We start from the raw sequence: 19,514 nt of genomic DNA, 5'->3' as shown, positions 1-19,514 counted from the left end.
AATCTTTCTTTTTTCTGACTCCAAAGTTTTGGTCTTAACCACTGTATTCCTTCATCAGCTACTAACATTTTCCACAATTTTTCTCCATATGTTTGTATTTTATATTGATTCCAGAGAGCACTGAAGGAATTTTATGCTTTTCATGTAGTCCTGCGAGGAAGCTTGCTATGATTGTTTGGGAATTATTTAATCCCTGTTTGTGCTATAGAGCTCTTTCTTGGGCATAATCGTGATCATGTATTTTAACTCACCAGCATCACAACAGGAGTGTCGCGCGCCCCGTCCTCGCCGGCAAGAACAGCACGCAACAACAGCAGGATTCTTCTGCAGAAAGCTTTATTCTTCAGCTCTTTGTGAAACAAATGAGTTGGGCAGGACCCAGAGGGGAAGGAGAGGCTTGCTTATATAGTTCTCATGCTCTGACCTGGTTGGTGCGGCTCCATATGCCTTATTAGCATAACCATTTGGTGGGTCTCATTGGTCCTTATGCCAAGGCGCAATTAGCATGTAGTTTAGTGGTGTGGGATGATTTGTCATTAGGAAGTTCGGGGCCTTCCGGCTGCCCTGCATTGGGCGCTATTTTCTGAGCGCGGCTGCCAACATCTCCCCCTTTTTTGTCTAACAGAAGCTCAAGGCGGAACTTGCCAGCATAGGCGGAGACAGAGGCCTGACCTCCATCATACTTCCTGATGCCCCCTTTTTGGAGAGGGGTTCTGGGCATCTACCCCTATGCAGTCAGGCATGCCTCTCAGAGGGGTCCAAGACCTCTTGCAGTGCTTTGCCTCGCATCCTCTGGCTGGCGTTGGGACCGCTTGGTACAAAGGGTTTGGACCCTTTTTCTCAACCCTCTTGCACCATGAGCTTCTTAAAGAAAGCTGTGATTAAGCATTGAGGTACTCGGGTCTGGTGCAGTGCCACATGGGCTCAGGGTGCAAGAGCTACCTCAAGCTAAAGCCGAGCTTCCTTCTTAAGCATGTTGAGCCACACTTGGGGAGAGGCGCCAACGTCTATCGCCATTAGGGCTTGAGCAAGGATCACCTTGTCCTGCTTATGTTGGTTGCGGAGTCTGCATAACAACCAGAGTAAGAGCATGAGACCTCCAAGCAGGAACACGCCCATCCCAGCCATGCCTGCCCACTCCTTGACGTGGGAGAGAGCTCTGAGGAACTAGGAAGAGAGACCTTCCGCTACGGAGATATCTAGACGGGTGGAGTTGATGTGGATAATTTCTCGCCGCAGCTCTTCTAGTGTCCCATCGAAGTCCTGGGACCAGTTTCCTGAAAGATACTGGGACAGGTCTCGTGACAGATTAGTGAAAGCATTTAATACTTCTGTTAGTGATCCTGGCTTGTTTGTGGCTCTGTAATATGGCTGCGGCTAGGCCTGCGTTGGTGAGTGGTCCTCCTATTTCTCTACAGGCTTTCAACCAGGCATGTATCCCTTTTTGTTTCCAGGGTGTTATCGCCTGTCTGCATTCCTTGGTACATTGTTCAAATACTAATTGCTCCACTAGGGGCATTGCTTGTTCCTGATCTCCAAATATTCTGCCTGCGGCCTCCATCATACGAGCGACAAAGTCAGAAAATGGCTCGCTCAGCCCCTGAATAATTTTTGTCAAATTGCCTGATACTTCTCCTTTGTTGGTGAGGGCTTTCCATGCCTTGGCGGCGCACGTGTTTATTTGTGCGTATACCTGTAAGGGAAAGGCGGTCTGGTTGGCTACCCACTGTCCTTGGCCCGTCAGCATATCATATGACCACGCAGGCTGTCCTTCGGCCGCGTTTGCGCGTGCCTGGGTCATGCTGATATCATGCCACAATGCCTTCCATTCTATGTATTGCCCCATACTAGAAAGGCATGCCTTAGTTACATATTGCCAGTCTGCGGGTGTCATGGCTGTCTCTGTTAGTCTTTCAATTTGTGCTATGGTGTAGTTAGCACTGACTTCATAAGCCCGAACGGATTCTGCTAACTCCTTAACTTGTTTATGGCTCAGGGGCTGGTGAGAGCGTACGCCATTATCCTCAAATACAGGAAACATTTGTCTAATTGCCTGAAGAGTATCTGGGTGGCAAAAGGAGAGTGCGCCACTCACGTAAGGTGGCGGGGCAAAGGGCGTCGGGGGACACCCTGCTTTCATTTTTTCCTTGGTCCGCTTTTCAACTTTGCTGGTTCCCTTACTTCTACACTCTGCGGTTTTATTTTCTTCCCCTTCCTCTGCGGACGTTAATTCCTCCTCAGATTCCCTATTGGAGAGTTGGAGGTCCCTCAACTCTTTCCAGGGGTATTTACTATTTTCTCCGAGGCGATCGTCACTTGCTTCTCGGGGCTCTTTCGCTTTTGCCCTAGGCGGGCTTTCTCCCTCACTCTGAGGTTTCTTTACCTTCGTTTTTGTGGCCTTTTTTCGGCCGCGCGCGCTCTCTGTTTCCCGTTCCGTTTCTGACATGCTCTCTTGGATATCTGTCAATGCTCTCTGACCTTCTTTTATTACCTTTTCACATCTCTCATCTTGCAGACAAGCTCTAATCAGTTTCCAGAGGGGCCTGGTGCCTCCCCTCAGGCTACCCTCCTCCTCCTCTCTATCAAGATCTTTCCCCAGTTTGTCCCAGCTCGGGATTGAGAGGGACCCTGAACAAATGAACCAGGGGGCCACACGGTCTATCTCCTTCACAAAAGATCCTAAGACTTTGCTGGAGACCTTCAAGTTTCGCTCTTTGAGAGCTGTCTGCAGCGCCGTGACTAATGACGGTGCATTCCCCATGGTGCCTCCTTATTTACAGAGAACCATCAACCATCATCCTAAAAAGCAGGGGCCTCTCGGAACTTACCCCTCCGGGCTTTCTTCTGACCTGCAGTTCTGAATCCTCTCCAGATGTCTGAAGGGTCCTCCCTGTGCCGGTGATGTTCTGGTTCCCGGGATTCGGCACCACTTGTCGCGCGCCCCGTCCTCGCCGGCAAGAACAGCACGCAACAACAGCAGGATTCTTCTGCAGAAAGCTTTATTCTTCAGCTCTTTGTGAAACAAATGAGTTGGGCAGGACCCAGAGGGGAAGGAGAGGCTTGCTTATATAGTTCTCATGCTCTGACCTGGTTGGTGCGGCTCCATATGCCTTATTAGCATAACCATTTGGTGGGTCTCATTGGTCCTTATGCCAAGGCGCAATTAGCATGTAGTTTAGTGGTGTGGGATGATTTGTCATTAGGAAGTTCGGGGCCTTCCGGCTGCCCTGCATTGGGCGCTATTTTCTGAGCGCGGCTGCCAACACAGGAGCCCAACTCCTTAGTAAGGCTTATGTGCCAAAAAATATGCCCTATTCAAGGTCATCTCCTACCTATTCCCACACTTAGAAATACTCCCACAGAGGCACACAGAGTTCCTAGAATACTGTGGGTTTCCCACATGTCCATTTGGTATGGCCTTTGCTTTGCTTAGGATCCCTCCCTCATCACTAGCCCCTTTCTCTTGCCTGGGTCCCTCCTCCTCCTCCTGCAAGTTTGGCTCAGAGTTTGTCTCTTCACTGGGTATTACTCTGTGCCCAGTTGGCATACTGGGCGCTAGCACTGCTTTCTTCTCTCTCTTCTCCACTACTTGTTGGCTTGCTGGATTCAGGGACCATGTTCTACCCATCCTTTAATCTCTCCACCCAGTGCAGTTCTGGGAAATGGGCAGCACTTACATTGTGTTTGTTGTTGGGTGTAGGATAATATTAAGAATAGCATTAATTATTGTGTCTTGCATAAGTAAATGGGTAGCAGATGCATTCAGAGTTAGGAACCTCTGAAAAAGCACTAGGCTGTGACCAGTTTGAAGCAGTTTGAAGTGGGTGATTCAGAGAGTAATAATTTGTCTCATTTTAGATACATTCAGTTTGAAGTGCTGTTTAAATAACCAAGAGGACCACCGCTGCATTGTCAGACATGTGGTCTGAGCTTGGATGAGCAGTTCCATGAAGATTATAAATATTTGAGTTATCTGTGTACAGAGAATAATCAAAGCTAAGGGTGTGAAAATCTCCAAATGTGGAGAATGGAAGATGAGAAGGTCCAGTCCTGGGCCTGGAAGGATGCCAGCATTTCATGTTAGGCAGTAAAGGCAAAGCTTGACAAAGGCCTAGCAAATGGGTGTTCCAAACTGTATGAGACCCCAGAGATCAGCCCTGGTGTAAACCATGGCCTTCAGGTGATGGTTGTGTGATGCAGGCTCTTCAACTGTAACAAATGCACCACTCTGGTGGCCGGGGGTTGCTGTCAATTGGGGAGCCTGTGCGTGGCAGAGCAGAAGGTATACAAGAAATCTCTGTACCTCCCCCTCAATATTTCTGTGAGTGTTAAACTGTTGTAAAAAAATAAAACTTTATTTGTACAGCAAAGGACATCATCAACAAAACAAAAAGGCATCCTACAGTATGGGAGAATATATTTGTAAATGACATATCCGACAAGGGATTAACATCCAAAATATATAAAGAACTTACATGCCTCAACACCCAAAAAGCAAATAACCTGATTAACAAATGGGCAGAGGATATGAAGAGATGGTTCTCCAAAGAAGAAATTCAGATGGTCAACAGACACATGAAAAGATGCTCCACATCACTAATCATCAGGGAAATGCAAATTAAAACCACAATGAGATATCACCCCACACCAGTAAGGGTGGCCAGCATCAAAAAGACTAAGAACAACAAATGTTGGCGAGGATGCAGAGAAAGGGGAACCCTTCTACACTGCTGGTGGGAATGTAAGCTAGTTCAACCATTGTGGAAAGCAATATGGAGGTTCCTCAAAAAACTAAAAATAGAAATACCATTTGACACTGGAATCCCACTTTTTGGAATATACCCAAAGAATACAACTTCTCAGATTCAAAAAGACATATGCACCCCTATTCATCGCAGCACTTCTTACAATAGCCAAGGTATGGAAGCAACCTAAATGTCCATCTGTAGATGAATGGATAAAGAAGATGTGGTACATATATACAGTGGAATACCATAAAGCCATAAGAAAGAAACAAATCCTACCATTTGCAACAACATGGATGGAACTGGAAGACATTATGCTCAGTGAAATAAGCCAGGCGGAAAAAGATAAATGCCAAATGATTTCCCTCATTCATGGAGTATAACAATGAAGCAAAACTGAAGGAACAAAATAGCAGCAGACTCAGAGACTCCAAGAATGAACTAGTGGTTACCAAAGAGGAGGGCTGTGGGAGGGCAGGTGGGGAGGGAGGGAGAAGGGGCCTGAGGGGTATTATGTTTAGTACACATGGTGTGGGGGATCATGGGGAGAACAGTGTATCACAGAGAAGGGACATAGTAGATCTCTGGCAACTTGCTGCACTGATGGACAGTGACTGCATTGGGGTATGAGTGGGGACTTGGTAATGTGAGTGAGTGTGGTAGCCACATTGTTTTTTAATATGAAACCTTCATAAGAGTGTATATCAATCATACCTTAATAAAATAAATATATAAAAGCCCACAGCCCAGAGAAAGTTAAAAAATAAAAATAAAACTTTATTAATAATTTAAAAAATTGTAGACAAAAAAAGGCAAGGGTGGAATTGGCCAACATAAGAGAGTGGTTTTCAAGACGGAGTTCGTATGTCAGTTGCTACTGAGACGTCAGGTAAACTGAAGATCAGAGATTACCTGTTGAATGGGATAGCATGACCAGGTGGAAGAAAAATTGGGAAAGTTGGAGAATGTGGGGTTATCTATATTTACTTAGTACCATGTGTTCTTAAAGCTCTAGAATCTGCTTTTCCATTGCACAGTGCTTGTGAGGATATCTTCATGTTAAGTGCTCTTCTAGGAGAATGCTGACATGGTTTATTTGATACATTTCATGCTGTTGGCCATTCAGTTTGATTCCAGCTTTTTAGCCACCACAAACAATCCTATAAAGAGCACCCTTATTGCTATTGTCTTTATGCATGTAATCATGTCCTTGGAGTACATTTCTAAAAGTGTAATTGCTAAGTTAAAAGTTGTTTTATTTTTCAAATAGAGGGTTACCTAATCACTGGAATCTTAACAAACCACTTTGAGGCTCAGACTGCACAGACTCCTCATGTTTTTTTTATCTGAGGAATGAAGTAAGCCTATGTGATTTTTTTCTTTTTCACTGATTGTCCATATTTAAATGGGCCCATAAATGCCTCTGAGACTAGGGTAGGTTGAACCACACTATAAAACCTTATTTCAAAAAACAATAAACTGTTAACACTTAATTACCACTTACTATGTGACAGGAAGTTTTTTTGTGTTAAGAGGCATATGATAGATAGGCAGGTAGGCAGTAGAACTTTGAGAGACTTTTCTTTTTCTTTTTCTTTTTTACACTCCTGGAACACTTACTTGTCCCGTGTTTCTGGGTGAGTTACTTCATGTGATTCACTGTGCTTCCCATAGTTGCTGTCCTCTGTTGAAATTTACACATGGCACTTAGGAGCCCTTGTAAGTATAGGGAGCCACTAGCAGGGATCTTTCTCTTTTTTTTTTATAACTTAGATGTGAAATAAAGGATTTTGATTAGATATTTTTCAAAGATTCCTTCCAGCTTGAAAATAATATTTCCATATTTTTGCACTCTTTATTATTGCTTTTATACACTTAAGAGTGTGGTATTCAGTGCCCATTGTAGAATTTCAGCTTGTATATTTCCCATTTATAGCTATTAATGCCTGACTGATTTTCTGGGTAATGGTACTCCAGGTATAAGTCACAAAGTAAGTGGGACTGGAATGTAGTTTCTGAAACTCACCTGTGTATATATACTGATAATAACATCATTGTGAAATATGTGATTGCTACACTTGTCCCATAGCTCAAAATTGGATTACTATTTATATTACTTATTTTTATATTGACAAAAATAGAAAGATATTTGAACTATATTTTGCATTTCCTTCAAAGGACAAATGCACTATAGTTTAAATTGCCATTCTCAGTATGAAATAAAAATAAATTGCTTATCTTTCACCTGTATATTCATCTTATGAACATCGGCTGGCAAAGAGACTTCCTTACACAGCAAATGGGCTCAGTTTGCTTCCAGATAATATTCTGTGAAACTGAATTTGGTTTCATTATTTCCAACAGAGCAGAAATAAGATGAATCTTACCTTCCCTAGTCTGAGAAAACTAAATTTGTTACTCCTCTGTACAACAGAGTTTGAAAATCACAAAATTGAGACTTGGAGGAATTAGAATTCTTGTGTGTGGCATATGTTCTGATTTCCTTCTTTACATTACTGACATCTTAAGTGACCTGAAGTAAGTTAATATAAATGCGTCATTTTCCCTTTAGTAAATGGGATTCCTGCAGAGTCTCACAGGGCTTTGTATAAGTTGTTAATTTATTAAGAGTGATTTGTATGAAGGGTGCCTTAAAAGTACATTTATCTTATAATCGATTTTGAAAAAAAAAAGTTAGACACATTGGGTATTTCACAGTACTATTCCATATATCCATTTTTTTCCTTATTCTCCTTACCCACAAGTTTATTTTACCCCATGATTTTAGAGGAAAACAGTTTGTAAATGCTGTGAAAAATATATAGTGCCCCACAAGTGAAAAATTCCCTTAATAGTACCAACTCCTGAGTGCGGTATAATTACTAAACAAAAGCTAAAAAAAATAAAATGAGTGACCCTGGGAGAGGTTCTCCTTTACAGGAATTGCCTTGCCATGCTAGCTATTTGGAAATTATAGAGAGGATTTAGGGAGGATGGTTTATCACTTTATAATAAATATCTAGCCTTAGTGGTCAACTCTAGTGAATCACATGGGCTCAGGACATGGCTTACCATCTAGTTGAGCCAAAATTCAATGGCACAGGACTCTGAAAGTCAAGTGACAAATATGAAATGAGGAGAATACTGGAGGTTATAGGGCGCATCACAGAGCCCAGCAGGAGCCTCCTCGTCTGCATCGTGTGATCTGCAGAACTGTGTACTTGTGCCACCTGTAGAATGGTAGCAGTTAAGGCCTGTGTGTGGTCACTGTACTCGGCCCACTATGCCCTGCATCTTCAGGAAGAAGCCCTCTTTACAGTCTCAGATGGTGCTGTTTTCTCTATGTATCTCACTAACCCCTCAGGAGTGTTTGATGCTTTCAGTTCTTTCTTGATAATGAAGCACCACTTTCCTCACCTTTTATGACAACAGAGTCTCCAGACTTTGCTTCTAACTATACAGTTCCTGCTTCTCAGACTCTGTCCTCTAACTCCACATGCTCTTCCTCTGCAAGAGTGCACCCATGGCATATGCCAAATGCTAGTGAGACCCCAAAGCCTGTGCAACCCATACAAACCCCCTTCTCCAGATGGATCCACTCTCCCAGCAACCCTGCAGGCACCTCTAAATCCAGGGGCCCAGGAATCTGGTCCTATCTGCCCTGCACCACCCATGAGTCTCCTTTCACATTCAGCATCTGCGGGAACTACCTTCCTCACCACCTATAGCACAGATGCTTGTCTTTGACTGCCTTCTCCCTTTAGCTTACTGCCCTTCCAGGCTGCCACTGACTTCACATCATCAGGAAGGAGAGAAAAAAAGGCAGAGGGGCTTTAATTAATAGAGCAGGCTTGCAAAACTTGAAGAACCAAGAACCCCTCTGTGCTCATGAGCAGATTCATCTGAGTGGCCTCTTTGAATCTAGGAGTCTGACAGACAAAAGAGGAGGGAACACCAGCAGCATCCTGTATTGAAAGTGGGAACCATGGTGCCACAGGCAGCAGCCTTTACAAGAACCAAGGGAGGAGAAAGAAAACAGATCAGTCTCAACAAGAACAGGTACACAACAGCACTGACACAAAGATAAAAAAATATAAAAACCACAAGTGTTTAAAAGATGTTCTCCTCGAGAGTATAGGATTTAAATAATTCTGTAGTATAAAATAAAAGTTATGCTTGAATGACATATTGGGTATTTTTCCTTGAAAACCCACAAACCTGATTAGAAGACAAACTGCATTTTTTATTACTTAACTAGAAGAGCATATTTTAGATATTTTTTAACTCCTTGAAATCTCAGCTCTCACTAAACAAGTGTATACCTAGGTGGGTGTTGATTAATGGTGCTAAAAACACTCTGTAGGATTTTGTGCTAATTTATAATTACCCTTTACACTCTAATCTGCATCAATTTTAACACTCTAAACTAGCATTTTCTCCTAGGACTCAGGAATGTGAGAATTGTGAAACTGGCTCAGTAAGCTGAGTTAGCAGTGAGAAAATTGAGATGTTCCTTGTTTCTACATTAACTGCTGTTTGTTCAAAGCATGATCCTTTCAAAATGATGAAGACACTGAAAAAATGAGAGATGGAAGAGATAAGAGCACACTTATATTTTTGCAAAAATTGTAATGTTTGACATTGTCATTAATAATTGCATGTAATGGACTGATGAATTTTTGGTATGCAATGTTACAATGTTTGAGAAACTGATCACATTATTGTAGGTACATACATTTTAGCTTTTTGGTTACTTTGGCACCTGTGTAATAGAACATAGCCTAAAAGACATTTGATTATGGAAAAACATCAGGTTTAATCCCAGTAAAAAATTTTCATTTATTTTTTGAGATAGCTTAAACAGGAAACACAAACATTTCCAGATGGTTCTTTAAAAGTAAAATACCAAACCACTTCAAGGAGAAAGATTTATAATAAACTTCCTCCCATAAAATGGGATATGGACTCAGCCATTTGAAAATTAGATGTAGCAGTTGTAAACTGTCCAGAGAAGAATCTTTATCCAGTACCTGAATGATCTCTTCTAGGTTTGTGAACTTATCCAGTTTCTTGTCATTATCATAAGCTTTAGGACCCAAGATATACTCAACAATGTTAAGGTGACACATTATTAGAAGCAAAACTTCAGCTTCAGATGAGTACTCAACTGCTACTAACATGCAGAGCCAAGTACTTACTTTGTTGTGCACACCTTGTTGTTGAAACTTGCACCACAGAATAGTTCTCAGCTCACAATTGAATGTCCCCCAAACTCTTTGGCTTGCCCCCTGAGTCCAAAACTGCTGACAGTTGAAACCTGGATGCTGATTGAACTGGATCATTTAGTTCTAGTTTCCCCAGTATTCTGGTGAATACTTTGTGTAGGGATATAGACTTCTCTGTATTCCTCCAAGTTCTAGCATTAGAAACACACTTTTTAGAGAGCATGGCTGCCTCCAACACATGCAACATACAACCCCAGAGCAAGTGTAGCCTAGACTGGTTTCTGTGTGTGGGGGGGTGCATGTGTGGTAAAAGATTCTAAGTATATGCATGCTTTTCTTCTGTAAATACACAATAAGGTTTTATAGTTGATGTGTTAATCTCTATTTTGTATTTTTCTATGTAAAATCAGTGAATATAACTAAAATACTAGTGAATTGGATGAAAAGAAATTGGTCATTAAGCAAGAAAGGGGCTGTTCTCCCTGACTACTTTTAGCTATGCAAACTAATATTTTCTGCAGGTTTATAGCTCAGCATGTTCACTTTTTTTCAGTGGTGTTTCACATAATGCCTTAACCACTATCATTTTTGCTGGTGCTGAAACCTGTCCTTGGGAACTGGATGCATGGCACTTGTATTCTCCAGCATCTTCTGTACTGAGGAGATACCAGAACTCAGCCAGTGACTTCCTGCTTTTCTGGGCCACCCCAAGTCTGACTGGCTAGGTTGTCCGTCACCAGGCAAGAGGTGTCCTTTGGACTCCATAGTAACTCTTCCTTACCTTGTACCAGATGAGGACAGGGATTGCGATTCCAGTGACTTCACAGCTCAAATACACCACACACACACTACAGTATAGGCTATACTTGCTCTGGGCTTGTACGTTGCATGTACTGGAGGCAGCCATGCCCTCTAAAAAGTTTTATTCTAATGCTAAATATTCTAATGTGCCAGGTGTCCTGGGGGTCACGATGGAAGGACCTTGCTAGCAGGTGCTCTGGCCCTCAGGCTGGTGGCACACAGCAGCCTGAGGTTGTGTGTGGGTTGGTGGAGGCAGGTAGGCAGTCGCTGCCACACACCGGGTAGTTGCTTTAGCACACACACGTGCGGCTCACCTGCCCGGCCACCGTTGCTGCCACGGTTGTGCGCCTCTACCTTCTGAGACTTTTCCGGCTCTCCACGCCGGGCACGCAGCGCACCCTGCCAGCGCCCCCAGCCCACACATCGCTTGCCCTCGCCCCTGGGAGAGAATTAGGAGACAGCGATGGCCGGGTCAGCGAAATCATTGGCTGGCGGCGGTGGGGACACAGGAGTGTGGGGAGGGTGTCAGCGGGAGGTAACGGGCGGGTACTGGAGGGAAGCGGCTTCTGGCTGCCAGTGGCTGCGCTGGTGCGGAGGGAGGCGGCGGGTAGACATGGGAGACCAGCTGCGGCTGCGGGTGGCATGGGCACCCAACTCTGAGGCGCGGAGGCATGCTGCAGCTGGGGCATGGGTTGAGGGCCGACACCGTCCCATTATGCCACATCCCCCAATCCCACAGGAAACCACACAGTCCACCACCACAGCTGCCCACCTCTGACTCCCGTCGCCGCCCGCCGGGGTCGCCCACCCAGAGTTGTCTCACTTCCCTCTCCCAGCCCATCTGCAGACCGCAGCTTCCGACGTTGTCAGCGCCTGCCCCACCCACAGACATCGCCCCCCTCCCACGCCTGCCGATGCGGCCTTAACCAGGTGCCTGCCGCTCTCACCGCCAAAACGCTGCCTGTAGCCACCCGCCCCATGCGTTCTCCCACTGACGCCGCTGGTGCTGCCCACCACCGCCACCGGCCACCTCCCGCAGCCTCCGAGGGGCCCATCCTCGCCAGGGACCTGACGCCTTTTTCCCACGCAGGCCTTCTCCCAGCAGCAGCACATGATCATGGTAAGTGGCCGCTCCCCCACGTGGCGGGCATCAGCGGTGGGCGGTGTCGGCAGTGAGGGGGACAGCGAAGATGGGTGGCGGCAGTCGGGGGGCAGGAGCAGATGGTGGTGAGCGAAAGGCGACGGCTGTGAGCGGGGGCAGGCTGGAGGCAATGTCTGCTGCGGGTGGATGCAGGGGCTGTGCTTTGGCGGAGGGAGGCCGCCGTGGGTAACGGAGACAGGCGGTGGCTGGAGGCCAGGTGAGGGCTGCCCGCCTCTGGGCCAGCGGTGAGGAAGCGAGCAGCATAGACTGCCTGGGTTGAAGGCCAAAACCTCCCCCACCAACCCACACCGTGAACAGTCTCCACCGACCAACACTGCCTTCTGCACAAGCCCATCCATGTCGCCTCTCGCCTCTGCCTCAGCTGCCCACGTGAAGACAGCAGCCTCAGACGTCCCTCAGCGCCCGCCCCACCCAGACACCACCTGTCACTGCCACGCTAGTGGTTGACGCGCCCTCGCCAGCCAAGCTGCAGACACCAAGGCAGCCGGACTCTGAGGCCGCCGCCTGCTTCTGGTGCCCACCACCACCTCTCCATCAAAGTGCAGCCACCTGCCTGTCCCCGCCTGCTGATGCCTCCGTTGACACCTCCCCCATGCTTGCAGTCACCACCGCTGCCAAGGCCTTCTCCCGCTGACACCGCCCATCGCTTGCCAATGCCCTGCTCCGCTGGTCATTGACCTCCACCACCAATGACCTGCGGCCTTCTACTGCAACCTCCTCCCGCCAGCCTCAGATTCCCCGACCCCCTGCCAGGGACCCAGTGCCCTCTTCCTCAAGCAGGCCTCTTCTCCTTGCAGCAGCAGCTCACAGTAAGTGGCCACCCCCACGTTGGCTTTTTGATGAGGGAGTTTGGGGGTGGTGCATGGGCCCTGGAAGGAAAGTTGAAAGGTACAGGTGGGCGTTGGAAAGCTATGGGCAGTACACGCACTCACCCAGGCAGGAAGGTGACCTGGTCTCAGCCAGGAGCTCTCCAGACCCGCCAGCTTCTCTGACTGCAGGTAATGGTTTCCGTGTCAGGTCCATGGGCATGTGGGCATGGGCGCTGCGAGGGTGCATCTGCAGGGGAGGGGTGCTCCTGTGTACCCAACGGGTCAGCACGGGAGTCCAGGGGGTGTGTAGGTCCCTGCGGCTGCGTGGAGGCATCCTGGCCCATTGGTGAGTGGGTCGCCTTGTTGTCCGTTCCCCGCCTTCATGTGTCCATGTGAGTTAGCTCTTGCACCATGTCTGCGTGTGTGGTGTTGTGTGTGTGTTAAAGCACTGTGCAGTCTGGGGCAGTGTGTGTGTCTGTGGGTGCCTGTGCACTAGTAGAGCTTGAGGAAGGCAGCTGGCTCCCCAAAACTGCCTAGCAGTCAGGGGGCTAGGTTGGGGCAGACTGCTGGGGAGATTGGCCTCAGCATGGAGACCCTGGAGCATGAATAACCACAGGTGAGAGCATCCTTCCCACCCCTTTGCACGTGGCAGGTTGCCTGTAAATCAGGGCTTCCGCTGTGACCCATCCTCCCTGCCTTGGAAAAACAACAATCTGCTAGTGGACTGTCCCTCCTTAGTGGGGAAGCCCAGTAAGTTTGGCTTACACTCTTAGTGACACTTTTGTTTTCCCTACAAGGTCTCCAAAGGGAACAACTTTGTGTGTCTTAAGTCAACTCATCAAAGTTCTGCTTGATCCATTTCTGCAAACATCTGCTGTTCTCTATCTCCAGGGTCACACCAGGTAGGTAGGTAACTCCATTTAGCCTTCTTAGTAAGCCACCATTCAGTGTCCTCCTTCATCCCTTAGCATTATAGAGAGCACAGTTGTTCCCTGAGAAACCTTCATTCTGCTTTCCATGGTGGCTACATCAACTTGCCATCCCATCATCAGTGTCCGAGGGTTCCCTTGTCTCCACATTCTCGCCAGCACTTGTTCTTTTTGTCTCTTGGATGGTGGCCATTCTGGCTGATGTGAATGACATCTCATAGGGTTTAGACTTGCATTTCCCAGGTGGTGAGTGATACTGAGCATCTTTTTATGTCTGTTGGCCATCTGTACATCTCCTTGGCGAAAGTATCTATGAAGTAGGTGAAGGGTGAGAAAATAAGTGAGAATATTTGACATCTTGATCTAGACAATGATTATGTGAGTGTGTACGTATGTCAGAATTCATGGAGTTTTATGATTTGTGCATCTTATGGTATGTATTTCGGTATAAAGTTTTTTTAGGAGAAGAACAAGAATTGTTTGTGGTTCTTTGACACGGGTCAGTGTTGGGGAGACACACCATGTATTCTGGCACTCTGTGGAGATGAACTCATGATGCTCTCATATACTAAGAGTTAAATGGTCAATACTTTCATTGATAATTTGAAAACCTTAAAATCTTATCTTCTGTTACTTTCCTAATGAGGTGATCTGTAAAACATACTTAACATTTCTCAGTGAGCATGGGCCAGTTCATAGTTGGCTAAATGTAATTAATGTTGTGGTATTAGTTTTATTGACCACATTTTAAGGTTCATCTTAGAGCCATCTTTTATTATCACTTAGAAGTTTTTATACTTAAGTTTACCCTCTCATAATTATTTTATTTTGCATTGTTGCATGCATACTCTGTTTTTTTGTTTGTTTGTTTTTGCATACTTCCCCCCTTTATTGCTGGAATGTTTATTGTCTGATACCTGTTTATCAATTGGAAAAAAACCCAAAATGAACAAAATAAAAAACCTCTGAATGACCATTTTGAACAAACATGACTGAAATTTCATGAGTGAATTTTTGTGAATTTAATGTTGATGAAGAATTGGATCTTGACTGTTTATCCAGGTAACATTCATTTTATATTAAAATAGATGCAGAAACACTGACTGAGTAGCCCCACTGTGCCTGGTGATATGCTAGGTGGTAGGAGATGGGAGGATCAGGAATGGAGGCTCTGCCCTCCCCAGGCTTGCTAAGTGCCCAGTGTCCCAGAGAGCAGGGAACATGTGCTCTGGGAGCACCAAGGATGCAGAGAGTTCTGTCCTTGGCAGATGGTGAGGACTTCACAGGAGGACTGATCAGAGTCCTGAAGATCTTAGTGTCCCAAATAGGTTGTTTGGTTTTCCTTGATGGAAAAAAATATGTATTCTTGAAACCTGCATGCCATGTTAATTTGCTGAGTGTTTCCAAATTTGAAATTGGGGACTCCTAAGGAACCTGGCTCAGGAAGCACCTGGGTTTGCTGACCTCTCCAGGAAGAATGTTTACTGTGCAGAGTAAAAGTGCAGAATTTGCTGCTTTAATATGGGTACCACCTGCTTCTCCCACAGGAAAGAAGGTTCCCAGCCTCATCGTCACTCTGATGGATGGGGAACTGCTGCCAGAACCGTTTGCAGAGACAAAAGTTGAAGTGAGTCAAGCCCATTGTTACCAGCCTTTTGATCCATGTATTTGGACTTCTGAAAGGGGCTAAACCCCACACATGCCCAGGACTCTGCACCAACACCTGCGCCATGCTCCAGGAGGGGCTTGTGGCTGAGCCAGGGCCTTAGAATCCAACTGTGTTTAGCCAAGAGAGTTTTCTGCCACCTAGGCCAATCAACACACTTTGTAAACCATGTATACAAGCATAGCCTTTCTAGCTCTAAAATCCCCTGACATTTGCTCCCTAGTGAAGACTATTTGGGTTGCTATACATATTTGTGGGCCATGAGTTATATTTCTTTGATCCCAAATAAATAAATGCATTTGTTATTTTGGCCTCCTGACCATTGAAGCTTGACAGTCTACTCACTTGGAAAATAAAGATGAACAATTCTAGGTCAAGACTATTTTAAGTATTACAGATGATTACAGAATGTACCAACACCAAGCCTGGCTTTTTGCAGAAGTGCAATAAATATGGCTAACCTCCTAATTGCAGGACTTACAAACCAACAACAAATGGAGGAGAAAAATCAAGTTAGAAATAATTGGCAGCAGACAAGTGAAACTCAAGAAAGCCCTGGAAGTAAATAGTGGGCAGGAAGGAAAGAGTCAAGAAAACTACAAGGACACAGAAACCCAAACAACACACTGCAGCCAGCAGCCTCCATACTTCAATGGCTGTTGAGGGCATCACCCAGCTTTTCACAAAAAGTAACTATGATGTGCCTGGAGATGACATTAAGCCATTTAAAGCAGACTAAACTTTTATTAGACAGGTTTAAAAAGTACATGAAAGCACACAATTAACCTTGGGAAGATTCCTCTCCAAACTGATTTGTCATCAATTTTTTACATGTCTAAAAGTTAATGCACTACAAAATTCAGTTAAGAAGTTTCTCCAGATTTCATGTGCTAAGGAACCTCTAAAATTTCAGCAGCAATTTTTTTCTACTAAACACTGAGAAAGATGTATTTCAAACAAACTGTTCAATGTATCAGTGTGACGACCTAAGACAGCGTCATTTTCCTAAGAGGTAAAAGCAAGAAAAAAGTCTCTGCCTCCATCACTGTTAAATGCTTTTAATCTACTAGACAGACACAAAGGTGTGCTAGTAGATCTCTTCTCCCTCAGCTTCCTCCCTAAGTTCCGAATGCAGTAAAAAGTGACAAATGCCTGTTCCTGCAGAACTGAACCCCAAAGCCAAATCATTCCACGGGGGTTCAGTTCTGCAGGAACAGGCATTTGTCACTTTTTACTGCATTCAGCACTAAGAAGGGTACTAGCAGATGGCTTTTTTTCCAAGGCAGGGAGGATGGGTCACAGGGGAAGCCCTAATTTGCAGAGAACCTGCCCCGTGCAAGGGGGTGGGAAGGATGCTCTCACCTGTGGCTATTCATGCTCCAGGGGCCTCCCTGCTGAGGCCAATCTCCCCAGCAGCCTGCCCCAAACTCTCCCCACCTGACTTTTCTGCTAGGCGGTTTTTGGGAGCCAGCTGCCTTCCTCAAGCTCTACTAGTGCACAGGCACCCACAGACACAAACACTGTCCCAGGCTGCACAGTGCTTTAACACACACGCAACACCACACATGCAGACACATGTAAGAGCTAACACACACACATGTACACATGAAGGTGGGGAACCGACAACATGGCGACCCACTCACCAATGGGCCAGGCTGCCACCACGCAGCCGCAGGGACCTACACACCCCCTGGACTCCAGCACTGACTGGTTGGGAGTGCAGGAGTACCCCTCGCCCAGGGATGCACCCTCGCAGCGCCCATGCCCTTGTGCCCACAGACCTGACACGGAAACCATTACCTGCAGTCAGAGAAGCTGGCGGGTCTGGAGAGCTCCGGCCTGAGGCCCGGTCACCTTCTTGGCTGGGTAGGTGCGTGCTCCTCTCATAGCTTTCCAACGGCCACCCATAGCTTTCGACTTTCCTCCCAGGGCACACACACCACCCCCAAACTCCCTCTTCAAAAAGCCAACGTGGGGGCGGCTACTTACTATGAGCAGAGGCTGCTGCAAGGCGGCGAGGGAGCTAGTTCCTTGGCACGGGGCCCCGGTTGGCGGCGGTAGGAGTCTGGGGGCGTCTGTCAGTGGGGGGCGCTGGGCGTCGGTGAGTGTTGGCGAAGGCAGCGACGTCGGTGTCAGCGGGAGAAAGCACTGGCGGGCGGTGGTGGGGGCAGAAGGGCGGCAGCCTCTGCGGCGGTGGCTGCGCTTTGGCGGATGGAGGCGGCCTTGGAGCCCGCGGCTTGGTTGAGGAGGCGGTGTTGGCGTCAGCTGTTGGCGCTGCAGGGACGGGCGGTGTCTGGGGGGCGGGCGCTGAGGGGCGTCCGAGGCTGCTGTCTGCAGGTGGGCAGCTGAGGCAGAGACGAGAGGCGACGTGGGTGGGCGAGGGCAGCAGGCGGCGTTGGTCGACGGAGGTGGGCAGCCTCTGTCGGCGGCAGCGGCCACGAGCCCTGTGGGCTGGTGGAGGGGCAGCGTCGTAAGGGGGAGGTTTCGTCCTTCAACCCAGGCAGCCGACGCCGCCCGCCTTCGCACCGCTGGCCCTACAGGCGGACAGCCGCCGCCCGCCTCCGATACCCACCGCCGCCTCCCTCCGCCAAAGCGCGGCCCCTGCAGCCACCCGCCGCAGACGCTGCCTCCATCCTGTCCCCGCCCGCAGCAGCAGATGCTGCCGCCCACCACCGACGCCTTCCGCTCACCACAACCCGCTCCCGCCGCCGCCCGCCGACACTGCGTCCACCCCGCACTGCTTACACCGCTGCTCGCCCCTGCCTACGCCGCCGCCCTCCGCTGGTGCCTGCCGCGTGGGGGGCGGCCACTTAGTGTGATCATGTGCTGCTAATGCTGCGAGGAGGCCTGCGTGGGAAAAAGGCGTCAGGTCCCTGGAGAGGACGGGCCTCCGGAGGCGGCGGGAGGAGACGGCGGGAGGTGTCGCGGAGCCAAGAAGTACTTATAATAAAAAGTAGAATGGAGTTTTGACGCCAGGTCTATCTGATACCAAAACTCATGTTAAATTGGTGAGCCCTGTAAACATCTACTATAATACTTACGCTAGCAATACTTACTCCAGCTGCAACAATTTCCATTTAGAGTCTCCATGGCAGCTTCGCAGCTAAAACTTAATCTAAGAGCTTCTAGGTTGGATTATGCTCTGCCGAATTCAGCAAAGCCCCTTCCCTATCTATTTCTCCTTGGGATTAATTCTAACCTCAGGGGTTTCCGCAGTCTAAAATTATTCATGGGGACAAACTGCTGCATGACCTTGGGTTGTTTATGTTCAGTACAACATCAGGACTAGCTGATAGTACCAAGCCAGCTTCCAGATACCAGTGGCTGCTTTCTATTCTTGGTGGGCATAGAAATTGTGTCCAATCTTTTGCAATTACACACAATTATGCATTGAACATTCTTGTTCATATTTTTTCATATTGTTGGAAGTGTATCTTCAGGGTAAATTCCTCAAGTTGGGATTGCTGGGTCAAAAAATACATCTATACTTTTGCTGGATATTGCTAGTACCTATTGCCAAGTTCCCCTGCCGCTTGGGTTGCATTTCCACCAATACTGTCACTGTGCTAAAAAGGCTTTCCACACAGTCTTGTTAACATAATGTGCTGTCATACTTTCTAATTTTTGCCAATCTGTTAGGTGAAAAAATAGTATATGTGCTGTTTTAATGTGCTTTTAATTTTTGAATATTTGAGCATATTTTTCTCAGGTAAGTGCCATATTTTATTTTTTCAATTTCCATTATTCAGTCAGTTTTTGATCTTTTGCCACTCAATTCTGAGGAGTCCTCTAAGTATGAGGGGTATTAGTCATTCATCTGTGAGACATGTTGCACATGTTTTCTCCTGGTTTGTCAATTGTCTTTTTACTTTATGATGATTTCTTGGCCATGAAAAAGTTTTTTTTATGTATTCAAATTTATCAGTCATTTCTCTTAATGTTCTGTATTTTGGGTCCTAGACTATTTCCTACACAGAGGTTAGAGAGGAAGTTTTTCAAGTTTCCTGCTATTACTTGTATGGTTTCATTTCTTACATTTAGATTCCAGGCCAGTTGGAATTTATTTTTATGTCAAGTGTTAGGTACGGTTCTACTTTTATCTTTTTCCACATGGTTACCCAATTGTTTCAGCACTATTTTTCTAAAAGCCCATTTTTGTGCCACTTTCTTGAGATGC

At 46.7% G+C, this 19,514-nt stretch overlaps 1 protein-coding gene across 1 annotated transcript; it reads right to left on the bottom strand.

The window, feature by feature from the left end:
• Positions 1 to 319: 319 nt before the first annotated feature.
• LOC118968573 (uncharacterized) lies at positions 320 to 18,414 on the bottom strand. The gene is made up of 3 exons (XM_036999517.2): positions 18,379 to 18,414; positions 17,327 to 18,058; positions 320 to 13,981 (listed from the first exon to the last, which is right to left on the bottom strand). The coding sequence occupies exons 1-3, from the start codon at positions 18,412 to 18,414 to the stop codon at positions 13,940 to 13,942; spliced, it is 810 nt and encodes a 269-aa protein (XP_036855412.1). The 3' UTR covers positions 320 to 13,939.
• Positions 18,415 to 19,514: the final 1,100 nt, after the last annotated feature.

This window comes from Manis javanica, chromosome 7, assembly GCF_040802235.1.
Source record: "Manis javanica isolate MJ-LG chromosome 7, MJ_LKY, whole genome shotgun sequence".
NCBI classification, from domain to species: domain Eukaryota; kingdom Metazoa; phylum Chordata; class Mammalia; order Pholidota; family Manidae; genus Manis; species Manis javanica.
The sequence above is the reverse complement of the archived record's forward strand: the minus strand, read 5'-3'. Positions and strand labels throughout refer to the sequence as shown.

Coding starts and splice junctions, on each gene's coding strand:
- LOC118968573 (XM_036999517.2), bottom strand. CDS start 18,414: ATGGAAATTGTTGCAGCTGGAGTAAGTATTGCTAGC. Junction 18,059..18,378: donor CTGGAGTAAGTATTGCTAGC/GTAAGTATTATA, acceptor GGGTGGACGCAG/TGTCGGCGGGCGGCGGCGGG. Junction 13,982..17,326: donor TGCAGCAGCCTCTGCTCATA/GTAAGTAGCCGC, acceptor CCTACTTCATAG/ATACTTTCGCCAAGGAGATG.